Source organism: Equus caballus, chromosome 19 (assembly GCF_041296265.1).
Source record: "Equus caballus isolate H_3958 breed thoroughbred chromosome 19, TB-T2T, whole genome shotgun sequence".
Taxonomy (NCBI): domain Eukaryota; kingdom Metazoa; phylum Chordata; class Mammalia; order Perissodactyla; family Equidae; genus Equus; species Equus caballus.
In genome coordinates this window covers 37,523,141-37,546,721 of record NC_091702.1, presented here as the reverse complement: position 1 = coordinate 37,546,721, position 23,581 = coordinate 37,523,141, and the positions used below count along the sequence as shown (strand labels likewise).

The 23,581-nt window shown below is 40.1% G+C and overlaps 1 protein-coding gene across 14 annotated transcripts in view; it reads right to left on the bottom strand.

Moving 5' to 3' along the window:
* The window catches only part of TP63 (tumor protein p63), a 224,680-nt gene that overhangs the window by 3,940 nt on the left and 197,159 nt on the right, over nt 1–23,581 (bottom strand). For 4 of the 14 annotated variants that reach the window (XM_005601886.4, XM_014732806.3, XM_003363357.5 and 1 more), the window contains 7 exons: nt 23,275–23,384; nt 22,467–22,603; nt 20,214–20,296; nt 17,762–17,898; nt 6,189–6,346; nt 3,816–3,960; nt 2,402–2,495 (listed from right to left, as the gene is read on the bottom strand). In XM_005601886.4, the coding sequence (XP_005601943.1) occupies nt 2,402–2,495; nt 3,816–3,960; nt 6,189–6,346; nt 17,762–17,898; nt 20,214–20,296; nt 22,467–22,603; nt 23,275–23,384 (864 nt within the window). Of the gene's footprint in view, nt 1–2,401; nt 2,496–3,815; nt 3,961–6,188; nt 6,347–10,389; nt 11,803–17,761; nt 17,899–20,213; nt 20,297–22,466; nt 22,604–23,274; nt 23,385–23,581 lie in introns of those variants that run through there. The other 10 variants (XM_070243472.1, XM_014732807.3, XM_070243474.1 and 7 more) reach the window with 4 other exon arrangements.

Sequence of the window (23,581 nt, the reverse complement as noted above, 5' to 3'; positions counted from 1 at the left end):
GGACAGAGAGGTTGACAAGTCTAAAGTTATACAACTAAGTGAATGACTTAGGGACTTAGGACAGCCACTGAGCCTAAAACTGGCCTAATGCCCCAAAGGTCTCTTGGCCTGTGGATAAAGCAGGGTATCAAAATGCAGAGTGTGTGTCCATGTTCTATGGATGAGGGTAGAAGGCATTACAAATATGGTCGATCTTAACTCACTGTGGGGGCATCTCTTACATTTATCCGCGTTAGCCCTTCATTAGCTTGTTTAAGTGATGGCTCATGTTTTTATGGAGCAGCATGGTAGGTAGAGTCAGAAGATCTTGACAGAGAGTCTTATTCTGTCACTTACTGGCTCTAGACCTTCATCAAGTCAATTATTCTCTACTGGCCTCAGTTTCTTCATTGGTAAAATGGGATGCAATTCCTTTTTTGGGTCACCACATATTATAGACTCATATGCAAATGTGGATATGAAAGTATTTTGCAAATTATAAAGCACACTATATAAATCTTAACCATTTGTATTACTACTATGTTATGTTACTGTTAACTCATTCTTGCATCTTACAGGAGAAACTTATGAAAACTCCCCAATTTAACCACATTCCTTTTCCAGGAAGGGATGCCAAATAACTCAGACTGGTGTTGAGAAACAAGCTGAAAAAGAGGTGTGTATTTCCAGTAGTGATCAGGAAGAAACTGAGGTGAGGATGCAGAAATTATGTAGCTTCCCAATATTTCCCAATTCAGAAATTTGTAGTATGGGTACTCCAATTTCCTATTCCAGCAGAAAGATACATCATAATCAAGGTAATCCACAAACAGATAAGTGAGCATAGCTCTTTATACTTCTGAAACTTTCAATAAACCCAAAACTGTTTGTAAACTAGGCTCCATTAATCTGCATGACTGTGGACAGATTTTAACTGATGACTGACAGGTGGGAAAGCTGTGGCCCAGAGACTGGCACAAGACTCAGCCAACACCAGCAGAGATGAACTTGTGGAGAGTATCTGAAGATCCTAGTACCCAAGGGAGCATCCTGACACACTGTGCTGTGGGGACAAATGAACAAAAGGAAAATATAACTTTAAAAATATAGAGAAGGGACAAATTCCCTATTCCATCATGTAGGGCTCTCAAATACAGGGCCACTCTGTTCTCTTCAGGGGATGGACATCATTGTAAAGTTACCCAAAACCCATTGGAACTTACTCCTAAAGCTTTCTCTATAGTTTTCACTAAAAATTTATTCCATTAGGGAGCAGCAGCCATGGGTAATTTATGGGGTGGAGAGGGGTGGGCATAGGGGCAGAACAGCATATAGTTGTCACCACAGGGCTGGGGCATTCTCAGGCTGCAGGGGTATCTCTTGCATCGGTGCTCAAGGAAGGGGAAAAAAAGAGGTCCCAACTACAGAAGCAGCAGCAGAGGCACAGAGTATCTTCTTCCACCAGTCCAAGGGGCCCTCTAGAAGCTGGAAGAGAGGATAATAAACCCCAAAGAGAGCAGCATGAAGGTAGCCCAAAAAGAAAATCAGATTGTCGTAAACCAGAACAATACGAGCTCCCATGTGAGCAGTGCAAGAAGTGGTGCAGGAAGCAAGAAAAAGTCCCCTCCCATCGAGCTTGATCCAAAAGACAAACCAAAGAATATCAAAGCCAGAAGGGAACAATTTTTAAACCCAATTTGATTAACTGAGACCCAGGAAGGCTAAGTGAAAACCCCAAGTTCTCTTTGCCACTAAAAAGCATGGTTGGAGCTTGAACCCATGACCACTGATCTCTCCCAAAGATCAGGAATGTGTGAGCCCTATTCTGATAGAATTGAAAATGGATGAATATATGGTTCGAATTGAGAGGAACAGCTTAATCCCCCTTAAGATCCATTCTTTGAGGAGATGCAGAAAAGGCCAATTAATGGGTTAAAGACTAGAAACTTACACCTCAGGGTACTATTTCTGGTTCTGTCATCAATTCACCATGGCAAATGACTATATTGTCATCTCTCCATGTTTTTAAGTGAGAATAATATCACCTTCCTCCTGCTATCCTCTCTGGGGTCTTAGACTAAATAATGAGAATATCCTAAAAGTTCTCTGAATTCTTTAGAGATTATAAATTTCTTGAAGGTGGGAATTAGTTTCCTCTTTCCCATGCTGCATATAGTATGGATGCAAGAGACAATTTTTGACTGATCAGACAAGCTGGGGAAGATCAATGCTAGCTTCTCACATGTATAGGTTGAGGCCTGGGAATCTTTCTAATATGGTTGTGGGTTGCATCAACATTGAGGATTGGGGGTATGACAAAAACAATTTTTAAAACTAGGGGGGAGTGAGTTACAAGGAGGATGTTGCCAGAGGGAGAAAATGAAGAAATAAAAGTCAAGAGAAAAGTCTAACAGTTACTTACATCCATGGAGTAATGCTCAATCTGATAGATGGTGGTCAGCCCCTGGGTCGTGAAATAGTCCAGACATGATGAACAGCCCAACCTCGCTAAGAAGCTGCAGAGGGAAGAGGGAAGAGGAAAGAGGAAACAGAAAAAGAAAGTTCACCCCAACTGCATTGGCGAGATAAAGGGAAACCCAACATTTTGCCCTGGGATGCCCTACAGAACAGACTATGGGCAAATGAAATATACGTGGGCCTTGGATTTGAGTTTTGGAGATGATCAGTGACTTGAATGTTAGGTCTATAGAAATTAACATGAACTGGAAGGATTCCTGCAGAGCAGCTATTTCAAACGATGATCTGCGGGGTTCTGGGGGTTCTGTATGAGTGCGTTAGGAGCCATTGCAGGGGGTGAAAGAAAGGAGTCCAGGGGTCAGGTTCCCAGCCCTCTTGCCTCCTGGCTCTTCACTTCAAAAGAGCATCTCTGCTTTAAGTGTTTTGTTTTGGGGGTTTCTGAGAACGGTTCATGTAGCTAAGAAAAGATTATAGGCCACTATAGTATGAAGTCATTAATGCTTTTTGATTTATGTCCTCTTCAGAATATAGAACCTCTCTTCTTTGGTTTTGGTCTCAGACTAATGATGCCAACCACTGTCACAGAGCCAGATGCTGGGTAGGACAAGCCATGCAGGCTGCCATCTCTCTACTGCCACTGCTAGTACTGCTGCATCAATCACAGGGAGATCAACGCACATTATTCCAACAGCCAAATGAAAGAACACTCTGCACATGAAGCAGGGCAGATGATGTGCACTAGGCATGAGATTTGGGCACCTACTCTTGCCTCTGTGAGAAACAGATCTTTCAGGCTTCATCTGTTTCTTTCTTCTGGCTATCTGAAATTCCTTCCTAGGGTGACCCATTGCCCATACGGCAAAGCACCAGAGGCCATCAGGTTCTTGAAAGTCTCTGTCATTTTTGCTAGCATTAAAACATTTTATGGACATCCAACTCCAAAATAATGATCCCACGGTGCCTGAGAGCTATGAGGCCTAGAGAGCAGGAAAGGGAGCAAGATAGCAAGTTTACTGCCCCTTGGGGAACCCCAGCCCTGAGCACCAATTTGAAGGCCACAACTGACTGTATAAAAACTGTGAGGAAGCAGGAGAGGAGTAAGTGAAGATGGGGGAAATAGGCATGAGAAATTATATGTCCATAAACTCACATTTTCACTTTTTCCCATGCTGACTATAGTGCTTTTACTTGATTAAACAATGCTGACCACTCCATTGATCAGAGATAATAGTGGCTGAACTTCAACCACAGAGTTGCTTTCTTTCTTTTCAACTGTGCTGTCAACTTTGACAGTGTCCACCCTCCACCACCCAGAAATGCTTAAGACAGGCCCCCAGGGGCACATGCTGTCGACTCACCTGACAAGGCTGCAATCTGTGGGGTACGGAGGTGGGGGGGTGCAGTGGGAGGTGGATGGCATGGAGAGTGGGGGAGGGAGGGCTTGGGTAGGGCTGAGTCCATTCATGTCTCCAGCCATTGGCATGTGGGTGCCCATCATAGGAACTGAACAGAAGCGGGAGGAACAGAGAGGGTTACTTCCATCATCACATACCAGCACCCCAAGGGTCCAGCTTGCCCAGTTTAATGTTACCAAGGGCATAATCTACCAGCTTTCCTTTTCAGTGTTATCTCTCACTACCCACTTCAAGAACCCTACATCTCATCAAACAGAATAGTCACCAAACTCCAAACTAATTACAGACTTCTTGACCTCTGTACATTCTCTTAGGACAATCTCTTCGCACTCCTTTCTGTGCTTCTAATGCTCTGTCCAATTGCTCATTGCTCTCTTGGATTTGCCTTTATGGGTTGTATTTCTGTCTCTCTCACTAGACTAATCTCCACGAGCGTAGAGATAAGAAGCCGTACATGTCTAGATCCCCATAGACCCTAGCAGAGTGCCTGGCACAGAGCAGGTGCTCAGTAAACTTAGGTTAAGTGAACAAATGAATAAATCTGTGAATGAGAGAGTGACTTTTAGAGTATTTGTTTGGGAATAGGAGGATTTCTTGCAATATCTGTAGGGAACCATAAGCCTAATAAGGAAGAATGTAATTAAAGATTCCAGTTATTTCTTGTGATCCATTTCAGGATTGTATTTGGGAATACCACCAACACTGGTTTTTTACTAAACCATAAACTGTAAATATTTACTTGTGGAGAAGAAAAGCTTAATACCAACAAGATTTATGAAGTAAATTTTCCCTTCAGGTCAACTAAAGAGCAAAATAACATATCTACAAAAAGATGAATGTGATTTGCTTCTACTTTAGTGAGCAGTAGTGTGCCAAAGAGGAAACGCCTCTGCCACTAACTAGCCAGCTAAAGAGCACAGGCCAATGCTGTCTCGTCGGTTTCCCCACCGACTTTCCTGATGACATCAAAGGATGATTGTAAAGTAAATAAGAAATACAAATAAGTAAATAATAGGAAAAAGTAGGCAAACTGTAAGATATGCAAATATGAAGGATCATCACCATTACCACTATTTTGTCATCCCAAGCAAAAAGCAGAGGACTCTACAATGCCACAAGAAAAAAAATAAAGTAAAAAATAAATGGATCCAATTCCTTTTGCTGTCTAAGTAGCAGACCTGTCTGGGAGTCAGGTTTTGAGCTTTCTGATGCATTTATCACTCGTAAGAGAGCAGTCTGGCTCTGAAGTCTTTATTCCACACCAGGCAGCCATACTACATATGCCTCTATCTCATTAAAATAGGAACGTGCGTCATCAGACCATAGACCATCAGCATCCTAGCCTCCCTTAACTTGTTTAAGAAAACCCAGTCTCTTCAGGGCAACACTGAAATGCTAGTTTAAAGGCTTGATCAAAATAATGAGGGATTTCAAAGGACAAGATTGAAGTACTGTTTTATGAGGGGGATTATAGGACCCACATGCAGTACTCAGTCTTCTGCATCCCTGAGGATATTATAGATCCTTCTACATTTTTACCATCTTTTCTTTCAAGTTTAGGTATCCACTTTGCTGGATTTAGGGCTACTGGACAAGATAATTATATTTACAGCAAAGCTACATACCAAACCATCATCCATTTGGAGGCCCAATGCTCACATTGTTCCTAAGTATATTTATTTATACTTAGTTGATATGAGAAATCTGTGTGTGAATCAGTAAAAGGGAAACTCCTTTCTCTATGTTGATTTTCTAATGACGGTGTATGAGATCGAGTAGATAGGTTAAGAAGGTCAAGACTGTAGGGACATAGAATCATAAAAGTTAAATGTTCAGAGTGATAATTTTGTGATTGGAAAACTGAGCATTAGAGCAGAGAGGTGACTGCCTATAGTTATATAGCTAATATTGCAATAGAGTCCAGATTATAATCTATTTCTCTAGATTTTAAGTCCACCACACCATGCTACTTCCTACATGTTGGATACATTTCCTTTTGACTATCTCAAAGGATGTAGGAAGTGGGTCCCCATCCAGGTTGTCAGGAAGTGGACTGTTCTTTTCATCGAGATCCTTAGCCCTGCTAAAAGGAACAGCCTTCTCCATCTCTACCAATGTGTTTTGTAATGAACATACACCTCAAAAGCGAGAAAGAGTTCACTGTGAGAAACCCAAGCCACCTCAACTGTGTTCTAATCTATCCCACTGTTCCTCTCACTTAGCTTAAAAGCATCTTTTCCCCCATCCCAGAGCAGAGTCTTCCCCTACACTAGCCCTGTTGGTCCTTTAGATGTAGCTAAAGGGAGATGCTCTTACTGTTGGCTCCCATGCCATCAGGAATGGTGGTGGGAGTGAGGGCGTTGCGCTGCTGAGGGTTGATAAGCTGGCTCACGGAAGGCAGCTTGTTCATGCTGTTCATTTTGTTCAGAGGTGGGGAGCTGTTACCATATGAAGACTGAGACTGCATCGAGGTCCTAGGAACACAAACATGGGAATGATGGTGAGCATGGGACACTGAAGAGTGGGAACTGGTCATTTCCAACAGGTCTCAGATTAAAATATGGCCTTGAACTGCACACTTGCAAAAATATTCCTCCATGATCTATGACAAGAAGCTATTTGTGTTTCCACTTGAGAACTTTTCCTGCCTAGGGAGGGATCACAAGGCTAATATCAAATCATATCTTTCCTGAATGTGTAGAGTACAAAGTTGAGTATCTTCCTAGAGCATCTCCTTTATGAGAGGGAAAGTAATTGCATCCTTTTTCCTCTGTTCTCTCTATCCTTTTCCCTTCTCTTGCCCTTCAACTCAAACAAGTTTGAAAATCAATGAGGGAAAATAACTAAGTGAAGACCTGAAGGCTTATGAAAGACATAGAGATGCCAAGCTCAAACTGCAGCTCGGGTATTTCATCTGTAGCTTCCTAGGCCATTTGGGATATGCAGAAAATAACTGTAAAGCCAATCAAACTGAGCATTTGGCAGCACACCCTGCTGTCATGCAGAGGCCCCAACATGGAAACACACTTTCTCAGCTTAAATGTTCATGGGCCATGAGAGAACTCATTGGAATGTCAACAGCCTCTCTATGCAGGAGAACTCTGGAGCCCAAACAACTGTTCTGTTGTCTTTCCATAAGTCTCCTGGGAAAGAAAAAGAAACCAACAAATGTTTTCCATTCAGCATAACTTTAATTTGGAAATTTACTAGAATTGTTTTGTCATACTACGCATTATATTACATACAATATTTCCTACTTGACTACCGTTCCTGACGTTTTCTTTGAATATAGAACTAGTCACGTTTACTAGACTCGGGGCAGGATACAGAGTTAGATAATCAAAGTTGCAGCCTTCCTCCAGCTATACTATAAGTCCCAGTGTAAGCCACTAAACATCCTGCCTTTGTTTTCTCACAACAAAACTACATAAACTACATACATATACACTTACTGCATGAATTAGATGTTAGAGGTAGGAAAAGTAATAAGAAATGGTCCCATCTTTGAGCAGCTCATAGAGTAGTGGATATACAGGGATAATAATTCCAACGTACCTTGTAGGGCTATGGTGGGAACTGAAAAAGATAAGATGAGGAAGAACTTTATAGACTATTTGGTACTTACAGTGAGTAATTACTGTGACCATAGAACGAAGAATGAACTTTGAACATATTTCTAACCTATGGTGGGAAAAGCTCCCCTTTTACACTCCTCAAACAAAATGTATTATTTTGTTCCTGTTTGTCTCCTTCCTGCTACAGCCATATTTATATCAGAGGAGACAGAAAAAAAGTTTGTTTTATATATATATGTATATATAAAATACAAATTTTTAAGGCTGTATAAATGAACCCAGGTTCCAAACAAACTTGGTATGGTAATGTTTGAAAAAACGATAAAAAGTGACTTTAGCATTTGAGCGTAATAGTAGTACGCTTGGTCTTTGAAGCTGCCACTCTGCATTCTCCATAATCCCACAAAACAGAGAAGGCTCCATTTCATATCATTGAAGAGCCATAGCTAGAGGAATTCAAACAATATGCTGTGATACGTATTTGCATAAATGAGTATTGAGCAATTGTACATATTGCACAATAAATGAGTGATGTAAAATTATCAGTTCAGCTGCAATTTATAATCACTGCCTTTAAGGGAGGGGCCACTGATTTTTCTCTTTAGCCCTTCTCGAGAACTCACAATTATAGATGCATATTATATAAACAAGTGTTTATATAACAAACCCTCCAACTCTAAGATAATTCAGGTTACCAAGCTCTCCTTTATCCATTTTCTGAATGATTCTCACATCCCTGTGAAGGATGTTATGGTGTGGCAGGGCAGGGATAGGCAGAAATCATTATGCCTATTATAGAGATGGGTAAATATAAGGCTCTAAGAAAAAATGTGCCCAAGTCACACATTGTTAAATGATGTGTCAAGAGGTCTCCTGGCTCCTAGTCCAAGAGTTTTTTTTCTTTCATTCTCTGGTACCGTCCCAGAAATAAGATAGTCATGAGCAATAGGTTACAGAATCAAGAAATGGACGGAGTGGAAAAGAAATGTGGGAGAGTGAGATAGAGCAGGAAATAAGGGGTTTAGTAAAGGGAGCCCCTCCAGCCATCACCAAGCACTTCCAAATCTATTCCATCCCTGTGTAGAAACTTAGCATAAGAGTCAGCACATTTGGATGTGTTTAGGAACATCTATAAGTCCATATCAAAGTGTAAGAAAGCACAAGGCAAGGTAGCCAAGAGATGTTTTGCTAGGTGCTTCTTCTTCTAACTATCTTTGCCAACCCCAAAGTACCTAAGATGCCAGATCGTCCAGACTCCAGAGGCAGGTTGGTCCTCTGTAACCTAAAGAGACCTCTATCTATTTCTCCCATTCCCCTAAATCAATCAAAGGTACAGCAAGAGCTAATGGAAGCTTAAAACCTTAATGTCCACCGCTAGGAAAATAAAAAACCTTTAAAAGCTTTGCACTTTCTCTAGACCCTCAGTTACAGCAAATGCCTTCTTCCAAATCGTGTTACAACGCGTTCCTCCCTTTGCCTTTGTGGTCTTTATTTTTGACCATTTTATAGGCCATTTATTATTTTTCAATATAAGTCAGCTTAACCATTTCTAGTTTTGAAGAGAAATCCTGGTGAAGTCAAGTCCCAGTACTTTAACAACTTAGGCTTCTGTATACATTGTTACGAATAAAATTCACTATTTCAGAGCTATAAGTGATCTTTGGTCATCCAGGATTAGAAATCAATTTCCTGACTCCAAGTCTAGTGACTCTCCATGTGGTAAGAGAGTCAAAATTCTTGAGAAGACACAAATTCAAAGTCATCTCTCCCTTGCTAGGAATGCCTGGAATTCCACCACAGGATTCCCTCTTTTGTCGTAAATTTCCATTGTCAATTAAAAAGCAACACTCTTAAGTAGAATTTGAGATACCTCAGGGTAAATTTATTTCTCCAAACCATTTCTGAGGTGCAGAATCTGAGAGGGAAAAGGGAGACTGGGGGTAGAGCAAAAACTCCCTGGTATGAGGAAGGTCAAAAAAAGGGAAAACATGGAACATCAGAAAAGAAATTGTTCTTCCTCTCCATTTTGCCCGGTACTGCCCTGCCTGTAAGTTTTCTCTCTAGCTGGGCCATCCAGCTTCTAAAGACAGAGGGCAGCATGTATTCTCTAGCTAGATTAACCATAATTATAAAATACTGTCCATCAGTTCAAATATGTGCATTCAAATAAAAGTCGCCATAAACACATCAAAAACTTACATAAAAATAATGTTAAAGAAAAAAACTTCTGAAAGAAAAAGCAAATGTTTAAAAAAACTAAACATACTCATTAACCCTTCAAGGGGACTTGTGAATCAAAGTTATTATGTTAATTGAAAACACTGCAAATGTAACAAGATCATCTGATTTTGCTAATATACATTTATCTTAGACATAAAGACATTTTCCCTAAGTATTTTTTCTAAGCTGCTAAATTATTTTTATTTAGAGCAACTGGTTTTAAAGCTTTTAAAATTAATTACTCAAAGATCAGAACATGCTGTAATTCTCTAAAAAAAGCATTGGACAATAGGTTCCGCTATAGATTTCTGGGTGAGTATTTGCTATTGTCTATGTCACAGAAGGCAAATTATTTCATAAATTTCAATTTGTTTAAATTACTTTTAGTAAATTTGGCAAGTTCAGATGTAAGTTGAGACTTGTTCAGAGGTGTGACGTTACAGTGCCCATCTCCTCACGATGAAACGAAACATTCCCAAAGCTAAAATATGTTTTCAAGTCAGTGTAGGCATTGTAATTTATTTTTAGCATTGATAACTTTGATACAGAGTATTTTAAATAAACACACCAAACACTAACAGAACTGCAGACAGAACCAAATGATTGCTCTGTTTTTCTTATTCTCTACACGTACACACGGTAGTTCAAACACTTAAATGAAAATATTCTAGTATTTAAGGAATAAAAAAAAGCAAAAGAGACAGAAAAGAAAAACAGCAAGATAAACCAAGATGCAAAAGTTTATTGAAAATTAAAATCACACATCCGTAAAGCAACAGCCTCAATAACAAGAAATCATTGTTGTGGTGACACAGAATAAAGAGCTGGTGATCTGGTGTGGGGAGATAGAGGAAGGCAGGGATTTTTAAAGTCTTTATACTATTCTTTTAAAATATGTTTTTAAAACAGAAGGAAATAGATTCTCTAAATTCTTTGAGCCAAACAAGAAAGTCATCTACTCTATTTTTAATTTTTAGGTCAGGAGTGGTGATTTTAACACGTGTCTGCTTGGACAGCACTTAAAACCTAAGTCTCCCGGGGGAAAGAGTTTGAGCAGTGTCTGCAATATGGCTAGTTTTATGGGGGGTTTGAGGGGTAGGAGCTCCAATCAAACAAATTAACCATCAATTTGGTGAGAGGACTTTGAACTCCATTTTGGGCTTTGAAGAATGATATATAACTGCCTGGAACAGTATCACTAGGGTGGTTTTACCCTCCATCAAAATGACAAAATAGGTTTACCCGCCTTGGCGTCTAAACAACAGTTTTGGGGACAGGTCGGGTTTTCCACGAGCAAGGACGACTATCTTATCAGATGCTGACATACGGCGGCAGTGGTAGGATCTGATCCAGCATTAATGAACTTTCTACCTACACAGGAGGGGAGGATACTAATAATGCAAGTTTTCAAAAAGAAGAAAAGAACATCCCCCACATTGGCTGTTTACAGTAATCATCACCTCTCTGCCCAGCAGTACACTTGACACCTTAGTTTGTTACTATTTGCAATATTCTTGCATGACCAGCATTAAAAGGGCCTGACTGAGTCCCTCAGTCACTTACAATTTATTTATGCACAGACAATAACAACTTTTTCTCCTTTTCTTAAAAAGACATCTTAAGTTTGAGACCTGCTCAATAGCTTCTTCATGAGTTTTCAGACACAACAGAAGGTAACAGAAAAGGGTTCCAAAAAACATCTTAATGCCCCTCTTCCCAGCCTGAGCCCCTCCCTCCCAAGAAACAACACAAAAGCTCACAAACACAGGGGTTCCTGACCGACCAACACTAGATCTAAGATACACAATCTGCAGAAAATGTCCTTTCTTGTAAAGTTTTGAGTCCCTTCAAAAGATTTTCTCACTAGTGGCTGTGTGCCTTTGAGCAGTTGGGTCTCTGAGCCAAACTGTCTTCAAGTCCTGCATACAAGGGCTGGATACACACACACACACACACACACACACACACACACACAGGGAAACACAACAAACACACACGCTCAAAATACAGAGACAGGGCTCTATGGGTACACTGATCGGTTTGGGAGGTTGGAATGTCTAAAGAAGACGTCAGATTGTTTCGGAGTTTCTCTCCGGGGCTCCGCAAGTTCATTCCTGAAGCAGGCTGAAAGGAGACTGCAGGGGGAACCAGAGAAAAGAAAAGATGAAGGCTTAGGACTTCATATATTCAAATCAATTGAATACAGAAACACATCCTCCTACCTTCATGATCATAGTATAGACAGAATGGCATGCCCTTAAGGCTATTTTTGCTCCTTCTTCTTTATCCTCCTTTAAAATTATTCGGAGGTGACTTCTCAAGCTTTTTAGGAAGAAGAAATGATATAAGGCGTGGTAGTCAACCAGAACTATCAGAATCACCTGTAGAACTTAAAAAAATGTATTTTCCCCCTTAGTTTCTGAGACTAGGCTGGGGCCCAAGCATACATTAAAGAAGCTCCATGAGTGATTCAGTTGAGGACAAGTGAGACAAGGAAGGTCAAGGAACTCAGCACAGAGCTTGGCATATCGGACTCGATTCATTGAAAAAGGGAATGCAGAGACAAGAATTAACTTTAATATTTTGTAAATGTCATCCACCCAATTATGATACCTCATTACTGCTCCTGTCTCGCCTAACTATGAAGTATGAAGAAATATGGTCTTATCAGTCTGGGGGCTGTGTCATCATGCATTGTAAAGAACTATTAACGAGCATTTTGAATGTGCCCAGATGGAGAAGGATAAATATCTTAATCCCTTCAGTCACAAATTTGCCTATAGATGCACATATCAAACTCATGAAAGCAACTTTTGCATAATTCAGAAATCAATTATGCTATAACGATGCCAAGAACAGATCAGTTTATTTTGCTAAAGGTTGTGCAACCCCACGAACTGTCTGGAAATTGTTTCCCAGATGGCTTTTGAATCACATTTGGTTACTCCTTGCAAAGAAACAAAGTCATTTTCAGTTGGTTAGTGCTGGGATTCAGTGAACCATCTCAGCAAGAATTGGTACCATCATAAAGAATACGCCAGAAATCAAATTAGTAGGGAAGCAATTTACTGCCAACTAAAGAAGAATAGCTTTGACTTCTTGTTTGGATGTTACATTTTAGGACGTCTCTCGGAGCAAGGACTGAATGAGACAACATGCAGAAGTCATGTTTTAGTTATGATATGAGCATATGGACCAAGGGAGTTCAAACTTTGAGACCTAGAACTGAGATCAGTTCTGCAATGAGGTGTGAGAACTTTGAAAAGTGATTTAATCTACCTTAGTTTAATGCATCTGAGTTTTTTCCTCATTACCAATTTGGAGCTAATAAATCTCTCCCCTGACAACCTCATAGCATAGCTGCAAAGTTCAAAAAGTATCACTGTGCAGACTGTAAAAGCTTGTGCAGTTCCATGACCTGTAAGCCTGAACCATGCGAATCTGCCAAAATTTACCTGTTTTTAATCTATGAAACTGGCCATTTCAAACAAATACTCTGGAAATGTGGACGATTTCTAAATCAAACTTAGAAACGTGGTTTATCACACCTTTCAGTGAGATAGAGGGAGATTTGTGTCCTTCGCGCTCTTCTACATTGAAAATCCTGAAAATATTGCTTGCTTCTCCCTTAGATACATAAATATGAGCAAAAGCTATCAATGTTCATGAAGAAAATCATAGACAAATGAGCTTAAGGAAATAAGACTTTACACTGAAACCACAAGGATAAATATCAACTGACAGATACAGAGTCAGGAAAGAGGGAATACATGCTTGCTTTACTCTTAGAACTTTTGTGATTAATGAAGCTGACCAGAACATTGCAAAGAGCTCTGTCTTCCAAATCTGAGTCTAGTCTTAGCTTTATTATGAACTGGCTATGAAATGACAGGTGTAGTTTATTAGGCCTCAGTTTTCCAATCATAGAATGAAGGGGTTAGAACTATGGTCCTGAGGATCCCGCTCTGCTCCAGTATCCTCTGACCTGTGTTACTAACAAGCCACAATCAACAAGTGATCATAAAGAAGAAGGAAACACTAAGGATGTCACATATTTGTATTAAAATTAAAATGAATTCATCCCGTAGAAACTCAAAAATAATTTTCCAGATGAAAGCAAGAATTAGGGTAGGTAAAATTTTAATAAAGTGATGTTGGTCTGAGGTCAGGATGGAAGCCAAGAAGGAGGATAAACTACAGAAAAAAGTGAAAAAGAAATAGCATTGGTCTAAAGTATATAAGTCAAAAGATTGCTAAGTAGGTCTCAAGGGCTTCTTTAAAGCTGTCTTAAGAGTTAACATCTCTTGAAAATATGAAGGCGAGGAGTCTAGAGTTAAGAATGGGTCCAATTTATCTTCCTGCTAGATTCTGGCTTTATAAACATAACCCTCTATGTTTATACCAGTGTGAGCAAACCAACTAAAATCAAATTTCTTCATAAATGGTATAAAGCCTACTTATATCTATAACAATTTGATTCATAAAAACTCAGTGTAAAATTTACCCTTCATAAAGCCTATGATCATGAAGGTAATTGCGAAGGAATTTTTGAAAAAGGAAAACCATGCACAAAGGAAAAAGCAAGCAGAGAGAAAACACACAGCGGGAAACTAATAGAGTAAACTAAAAATATTGCATTGCCACCTTGTAGAAAGTGTATTCCCTTCCCACTTATTTTTCCTCTACTATAAAGAAAAGTACAAAATTGATTCCTTACCAGCATAAAATTGGTACTATGTTTTTGGAAAGGAAATCACAGGCTATTATAGGCATTTTCCAAGCTGATTTACTCTTTTCAAATGATTGCCAGGGAATTAGATTTCCATTTTTCTCTGTCTACTCATTCATGCTCTTTTTGGAGATTTACATGAAAATAAAAGAGCTGAAAAATCTCAACTGAAGAATACAGCAACTGGAGAATTTACATATATCTATCATTGGAGACCCACGTATACATAATGTAACAAAGGCATAATTAGACCAAATGTCTATATTTGCAAAGATTTCCTTTTGCAGTCTGTTAGATTTCCATGCACAAGTTACCACAGCTGAAGTTAGCTCTTATCCACCGTGAGATAACAACTCAAACACATGCAGCGATGCTTTTAAACGGACACCCCAGAGAACTAGGAAGCTACTAATTCTTCTCTATTTATCTACGGCCACACGTACAAAACAGTGAAAATAGATCTCTAAAACCTTTTGGGCTTTTTAATATAACACAATTTTCAGACACATTTTCTTCTTTGATGAAATAGATTGTTTTATGAAATACAAATTATAAATAAAATAATTTCCCTTGAGACAAATGCCAGCCAGGCAGACTGGATAAGTTCTAAGCACTGGAAAACTCATCATGTGGGAACAAAGGGCTGTGTATTTTCATGTACTCCAAGTAAACAAACACAAATAGTATACGCCCCCAACAGACGGAGGTGGGTCCTCTTAGCATGTAAAGTTTCTAAAACTATGACACAAAACTATTCCCTTTATTGCATGATCTAGAGAAGCTGTTTAAAATTGTCCTATTAACTTAAATGATGCTGAGAATAAATTTCCAGAGCTTTCTTAAGATTCAAAAGGTGTTCTAGTTGGGAATTCACCATGAAATTGTAAACAATGGGAAGGCAGGAACCCCATCTTTCTCATCTCTATCCTTTACGTTTTCACATAGCAGATCAGTAAAAGTTTGCTACATGAATCAAGTCCAGTCTAAGCTGATGACAGGGTTGCATGATTAACCATATTTTGTGTCTGAATGGGCATGTCTAACTTTCTCAGACAAAAGAGATCTCTGTTCAAGGCTGTCATTTTGTTAGACACTGAAATGTCACCTTAAAAGATTTCCTGAAACCTTTTACTATCTTTCTACCTTAGAATATACATATTAGCTTCCAAATACTCCCATCAAAATATCTGAGCCTCAAGAAGCAACGAAGGAAGAGGCACTCATTTATCTAGAACAAGGATTGGCAAACTACAGTGAATGACCCAAATCTGGCCCAAAAGCTAAGAATGGTTTTCCATTTTTAAAAAGTGGGAAAAATTCAAAAGAGGAAGAATAGTTTAAGACAGGAAAATCAGATGAAATTTAAATTTCAGTGTCCATAAAATAAAGCTTTATTGTAACAGCCACTCTTATTTATTTACATATTGTCTGTGGTTGTTTCTGTGCTACAAAGGCAGAACTGAATTTCTGCAAGAGACCATATGGGCCAGAAGGCCTAAGATATTTACCATCGGTGCTTTATAGAAAAAAAGGTTGCCAATCCCTGTGCTAGATAGTCAGATATTCTAAACCACAACATTTAATAAATATCAATTTGATATGACATAACTTTTCTTGTTAACTGAAAAAAAGACAGGAAACTATCACAGAGCAACTAGTTCAGCATGAGTTACTGTATAATTCTTCTGAGGTCATTTTGGCTGAGCCAAACATTTCCAGAGTGAACTGAAGGCAACTTGAGAGTTTCTTAAATATCATGACATGCATATCTTGGGGAAGGCATATCTGCTCTGGGTCTGTAAATGATGTTACAGGTCTGTTTCTTTGATCCCTGTTGTATGATTTTATAAGAGCTAAATCAGCTTTGCATTCGAATATATTAACATAGTTCTATCTGTTATCCTAAAAGATCTATAGGACTGGCAATGGGAATTTGTCTGCACCTTGAGTTCTAATTCTACTTTGGAATACTCTGTGTCCTCAAGGAACTTCCTGATTAAACTTTCCACTCAGCCTTACACATAAAACCTTATAATTATGATTTGCAAAATTTCATGCTAAAAGTATATGGTGAGATCTCTTTCAGGCAAAAAAAGAGTCTTAAATGCTTAACTAGTCTAAAACCCTTTAAAAAGAGTCACTTCATTTCTATCCCTCTGCTGCCCACCCCACAGCCCGTAGCCCATAGGTACTCAAGGATGTTTCCTGACTATCAGAGATGCAGCCCCGCCTCCTCAACTGCATTCATGTTGATTAAAAAAAGAATAATGAGCCCTCTTATTACAATTTCCACAGCTCTCTCTCTATAGTAGCTAACAATATATCAGAAAAGAACCATTATTTATTGTTCATTCACATTTCTCTTGTAAAAGACAATCTTTGCCTTAGGCAAGATGGTTTTGGCTTCGTTTCTTTTTGCCTGAAGAGTAAAGTCAAATGTTTGAATTATTCAAATAGGCCAAAATATATACATTTTACATCTATCTACAGAGACTCTGGCAACGCTTCCAGTAGACACAATATCTTAATTAAGCTAACAAGAGATAAATCTTAACCACAGAAGGGTAAATATAAACAGAGTTCTGATTCACCCACTTCCCTGCCTTTCACAAGAGCTATTCTGTTCTGGTTTGTCATAAAACAATTAACATCATCAAAGACCCAAGTGTCAAGGTAGAAACATATAAATAGGTTGTATGTATCTTCTAAAATGGTTGCAAAATCTGGCCCAATTTGTGTAAAAATGTACTGCATTTCTGGAAGACAACCCAGAGCAGAGATGCTAAAACATGGCAATATGATGCCACTTTGCCCTTCTGCATCCAGACATTTTCCCAGTAAGCACGCACTAGGTCTCAATCCTTCTTAGCACAGAACTCAAAGAAGTCACTTTATAGTAAAAGCTGCATGCTATCCCTAGTCTGTAACTGATTTCCCAAAAGCAGACTGTATGCATCCCAGAAGATGTACAAGACAATTCATTGTGGTGAGGGAAGATTACACGTTTTCAAATATATACAATATTATTAGAATAGAGTGTGTACTCAATTTTCTATTATTGATAGATGTGTATGGATCAGGGGTACAAACGGCAGAGCTAACTGTTAGTGTGAGTCTCTTAATAATTTACCTGATATGGTTTGTATTCAATTTCAGAAGATAGGCAAAATTTCTTAAAGTGAAGGTGATAAGAAACATAGAAGTTTGCTGAAACTGAAAAAGGAGCCCCACACTAGCTCATCTGACCCTCTTACATTCTGCTGTCTCATAACCTCACCTTCTACATCACCCACCAATCACGCTATTGCTGATCCGAACAAATAGGCACTCTTGCGCCTCCTAAAATGACACATTGACACACTCACTGTTTCTGAAGTAAGTGCTGGTGCTGCTGCTGCTGCTGCTGCCTGTAGGTTTCAATCGTGTGCTGAGGAAGGTACTGCATGAGTTCCAGCGACTCTTTGATCTTCAACAGCATTTCATAAGTCTCACGGCCCCTCACCTGTGGAAGAGAGCAGAAGGAAAGAGAAGGAAAAATGAAGAAGTGCAGAGCTATCAGAGGTACAGTCAATCCTCACGTTTTGTGGATTCACTCATTTGTCTACTTGCTAAAGTTTATTTGAAACCTGAAAATCAATACCCGCAGCACCTTGCGGTCATTCGCAGACACGTGCAGAGCGATGGAAAATTTGAGTCATCCATGCATGTTCCCAGCTGAGGTGGAATGAGATGTTCTGCCTTCTAGTTTCAGCTCTTATGTTACAAACAAGTGTCCTTTTAGTAGTCTATTTAGTGCCACATTTTTCACATTTTTGTGATATTTGCTTGATGAGTTGGCTGTGTAAAATGGCTCCCAAGTGTAGTGGGGAAGTGCTGTCTAGTGTTCCTGAGTGCAAGAAGACCACGATGTGTCTTATGGAGAAAATATGCATTCGATAAGCTTCACTCAGGCATGAGTTACAGTGTTAATGAATCAACATATATACTAAATAAGGTGTTTTTCAAGAGAAACACTCACAAACCAAGGTTTTGTATTGATCAATTGCTGAAACGCTGTAACCAAAAGCTCATAGGAACCGAATCCTGTATTTCCTCTAGGAGAAATGATTTTGTATTTGCTAGTACAGTGTTCACAATGGCGTGATAAAACATAGCTACTGCAAATAACGAGCATTAACTCTAACTGTCTCTGGAAGGACAAAAGTTTTCAGCTGAGTAAAATGTACTTCTCTCTTTAAGACACTCTCACACTAAAAAGTATGAGCAGGGCCAGGACTAGGGTGAGGCCAGTGGACACGCAGCGCATTTGCAGGGCCCCGAGAGTGAGTGCCTATTGAAATTCTGCCCCCTAGACACACTTCACCTGCCTCACCCTTGTCCCTCCCTGAGTATGAGAGGCAGAGTTGGTCAGAATTCAGATATTGGGAGGATTTTCTCTACCTTTTGTTGGGTTAACTCCTACTCATCCCAGATCTCAGATCACCTTCTCTGAGAATCCTGATCTCCCTCTCTCAGGCCGAGTTTTCCATCCTTCCTACATGCTCCCCCAGTCTCAGGCCCGGCTCTGCTGAAGCATTTATTTCATTACCTTGTAACCGTTTTCCTCCTCACTAGGAGGCAAGCTCTTTGAAGGTAAAAATTATATCACACTGATCTCTAAATGCTCAGGGTCTGGCATATTTGCCATTCAACAAATAACCAAATTTTGTTAAAATGAAAGAGTTTTTCTTTCTTCACACACTTCAGCTAAACTCCTTGGTCAACTCTTCACTAAAAAGATGTAAATGATTACAGGGTACCTGCTTCATTAGTACAAACTGAAATTTCATAGAAAAACAGCTTTTCAAGTGGTTCCTATCTTAGCAGCTGAAAACATTTTAGGTTTTATTGGAATATTTAATATATCAGGAAAATGTTTAACTTAAAGTTCACTAGTCAGTTTCCATATGTAGCCTGGGAAAGAAGACACTGAGAATCTTAGTTCACTCACCGTCTGCTGGTTCTTACAGTAAGCAGCTTATTCCCCTGATGGACAAGGCCCAAATAAGGGAGGGAAGCAAGTATGGCACACCCAAACCTGTTGAGGTGTTTCAGCTTCAATCGCAAGGTGACAGCTCCCGGTCAAATCCCTTGGCCTTGCTTGTCTGTGCTGCGTGTCAGTTTAGATGGCGTCAAGGGCTATCCTGATTACCAAAACTTTGCTGCCACTGTAGATGGCAAAGCCCTAAGGTAATAACAATTCAACAAACTGCAATCCTAGTCTAAAAAAGGGCACTTTAGTGACCTTGAGACGATTACTCTTCCTTCTAGGAGTGAACATCGCTCTTACACAACAATTGGGCCAAGTCTTCTGGCCATTCGCATATAATTGAGGATTCTGCCCTGCTGGGCTTTCTTTATAGCACTCCCTGAAAGAAATCACGGTCCATTCTCTATCATTGTTGTATGATCCACGTTGTGAACTCTTTCTGACAAAATTTTAGTGCTAAATTGCTATGGCCATGCTGTCGAGGATAAACTTCTTCTTGAACATGAAGGACAGATTCATTTTAAATATTTGACTAAGAAAAATTCTATTAGAAGGGTAGCTTTGACTGGGTGAGTAATAAGTTGAGGAGCACACACTACTAATATATTCCAAAACTGTGAAGGGAAGGGATAATTTCCTGATTTTGCAAACAATACATTCTGTCTTATCTCACTAGCCACCATCACCCCGATCTCATTGTCACAGACCATCAGAAGACGACCACAGAGTAAAAGCTCGCTCAGAGAAGGTGGAAATGCAGCAGTCCTGAAGGCCCAAGAGAGACTCACTGGTAAGTATAATAGTTCATCATCTGGAGATCTTCGTTTCTTGATGGACGTCATCTGGATGCCATGTGTGTTCTGACGAAAAGCTGGTGGAGGAAACATGCAAGTTTCATCCTGGGAACATTTCTGAGGCAATAATACACTTATTAAACAGACAATAGCACCAGCAAAACCCGTGAGATTAGTTTCCAGTTCTAATCATCCCTTTAATTGGTGATGATTGCTTTTACATTAAGCGTAAACCTAACAATAATAAGGTGGGGGGAAGGCGAGGCAGGACAAGTGAAAGGAAGAAATTCGAGATGCTGGGAAATGGCCTTTGGCCTAAGGAGTACTGCAGGAATCCCTAGGTCACACTGGCGTGTGTCTGTGAGCAGCTGTTAAGGAAAGGAAGATAAATTGGTCTGTGTTTTATTTTTCAGGTCATTTATCTTCCAAGGAGGTAAATGCACGTTGAAGAGGCTGTCTTGCCAATCCCTTCAGCCTTGTGCGTTCACCCCTCCCACGTTAGTACACACATCACACAACTTCTGACAAGCAGTTTCACTTTCCAGGACCTCAGTTTTCTCTTGGTAAATGAGTGAATTAAGCTCATAAATCCCTAAGATTTCCCAAATTAGAAACCACACCCAGGATCCAGGGTATAGAGATGATCCTTTTATCAAATTTCAGATGATCTGTTTTGGTTTTTTTTTTTTTTTTTTTGCCGGGGGGGGAAGATTAGCTCTGACCTAACATCCACTACCAATCCTCCTCTTTTTGCTGAGGAAGATTGGCCCTGAGCTAACATCTGTGTCCATCTTCCTCTACTTTATACGTGGGAGGCCTGCCACAGCATGGCTTGACAAGTGGTACGTAGGTCTGTGCCCGGGATCTGAACTGGTGAACCCCACGCTGCGGCAGCAGAGCATGGGAACTTAACTGCTACACCACTAGGCCAGGCCCAGATAATCTGTTCTTACTGAAAGTCATTCATTTGTAGGTGACTGAGGTGCTCAGGGAAGAATATAGGAACTATGCTACCAGACAGACCCAAGACCAAAATTACGGTGGGGATCAAAGTTTTTATATGTATAGAATATAAATATATATATATCTCATGTATATATATATAAAAATAATATTTATACATGATTTCTTGAGGAATAATGAGAGAGAGTAAGAGACTAACAGACAAAGCAAATCATGCTAGACAAGAAGTTGATGGTGACTAGTTGTCACAGCATTCTGTTGTTCTGTAAAACACAATACAATTTCTCTTTCTTCTCGATACTAATCAGTAATAAGATTAAAACCTTATTTCATGAAATAAATCATAGTGTGGTGTACTTTAAAATACTTGTAGTGATATCAGGCTTATGCAAGGCACCCTCTAGAGTGAAATCTCACAAGTTACAAGCACAGTGGATCAGTAGTTTTCAAACTTTGTTACCTGGAGGGCTAGGCCTCTGTGGGGGTATACCTCATGGGCAAGGTGTGGCTGTGAGCAGAATGTGGAGCCCCAGACCACCCCCAAGTCCTGTGCCCTCCAACTAGAGCAGCTTTGCTTTCATCTATTTTGCATCGTGGGTTCCTTGAAATATTTTGTTTTTGAAAAGAAGTTTGAAAACAAGTGACTAAATCCTTAGACTCACTACACATGAGGTCACTGATGTCCCAAGAGGGTCATATCTGTCACGTCCAGACTCAGTGAAACCCAGATCTCCATATTCCCCAGGCTATGCTTTGTGAAACGCATTCTTAAATCTCCCTGTTCCCACAGACTCATGAGGTAGGCAGCTGTTATTTTCAGCCCTCATGCTCAATAACAGAAAGATAAACTGATACCAATAGGCTGAGATATGGGCTCTCAAACTTTAGCTGGCCTTCGAGTCACCTGGAGGGCTTACAAACATCTATAGCTGGGCCTCAGACCCGGAGTTTCTGATTCAGCAAGTCTGAGAACTAAGAATTTGCATTTCTACCCAGTTTCCAGATGATGCTGATGCTCCGGGTCTGGGGGTTATATTTTGAGGATTGCTGGACTAAGAAATCCTCACAAAGACTACCCGCTTTTGTAAAGCTGTAGTGCAACCCTGGAGTCCATTTCAGCACTTCCATCAATGTTATAGCTGTTCTCACCAGCTCTGAGGCCTCAATTTAGCCTTGCCCCTAAAGCCCTTAGGCCTTATTATGCAGCTTCTCAAATATCCCTCGCAAGCCCCCGTATCTGGAGAAGACTCAACCCTACCCCATTTGGCCACTACAGCTACTTACGGCGCTTCGTACCATCGCCGTTCTTTGTGCTGTCCGACACTTGCTGCTTTCTGATACTGTCTTCATCAGCCTTCCTGTCTCTCCCTGGGCAAGCACAGATCCGGGCCTCAAAGCAGCGTCGGCCCAGGACTTGCCCACTAGGAATTAGAGAAGAGGGGAAGAAAGGGTTAAATTAAAAGAATTTTAAAACTCCCCTGGAGTGCTTCCATTTCCACTTCTGACGCTGACCATCACCAGTGCACCACCACCAGCAGCTCAGTCATGGCTGCTTTGAGAATGGACCCAAAAGCATTTGGCAGAACACAAAAGTGCTTACATGCCACAAGCAATATTAGTAAATAACATTCCATTTGTTCTGCAAAGAACCTCGAAGCCATTAGCAGAACAGCTGTATTTAGCTACATATTTTGAAGGAAACTTGAGTTAAGCCAGTGGATGTCTCCGGATAAAATCCCCTTAGGCAGCCCAGACTTACTCAAAGAAACTGTTAAATGCCGTGGGGGCCACATGAAAACAAACACTGTCTAATCAGAAACTATTCCAGTCAAATGTCAAGAATTCAGGTATGAAGTGGCTTGCATGCCTTCTCAGTTTTTTTTTTTTCCCCTCTGCCTTTATCCCCTCTGTTCCATCTCCATTTTCTTAGATCTTTTATGTAAGCATTTGCAGCAAGGATTGAAAACACAAAGGACAAAATCAAGGGTGGCTCTTTGTTGTCCACGCGAAGTGAAGGATAAAGCAGACTCAATTTCACTTTGCCTTCTGCCCAGGGTTTTTGCAGAGCGACAATTACGCCACTGCCACTTACTCTCGGGTCTCCAGAGTAACAATGATTAAAATGGGACGGCGGTTCATGCCTCCAACACAGCTGCTGTTGCACATGAAATTGTACAGGACCGTCGTGAACTCAGTGCCCACCTGAACGCAGAGGGAAAGAGAGCCTGTGTTAACAACGGTTGGAACTCATATTCTTCCTTCCTGATTCTTCCCACTATGTAAACAACTCCACTTCTGATGAAGCGAGCTCTAAAACTCATTATAGATTCCTCTTCGCCTTGCCTCTTGGGAAGCTTAAAGCTAATGTTTGCAACATTGGACACTATATTGGGTGAGAC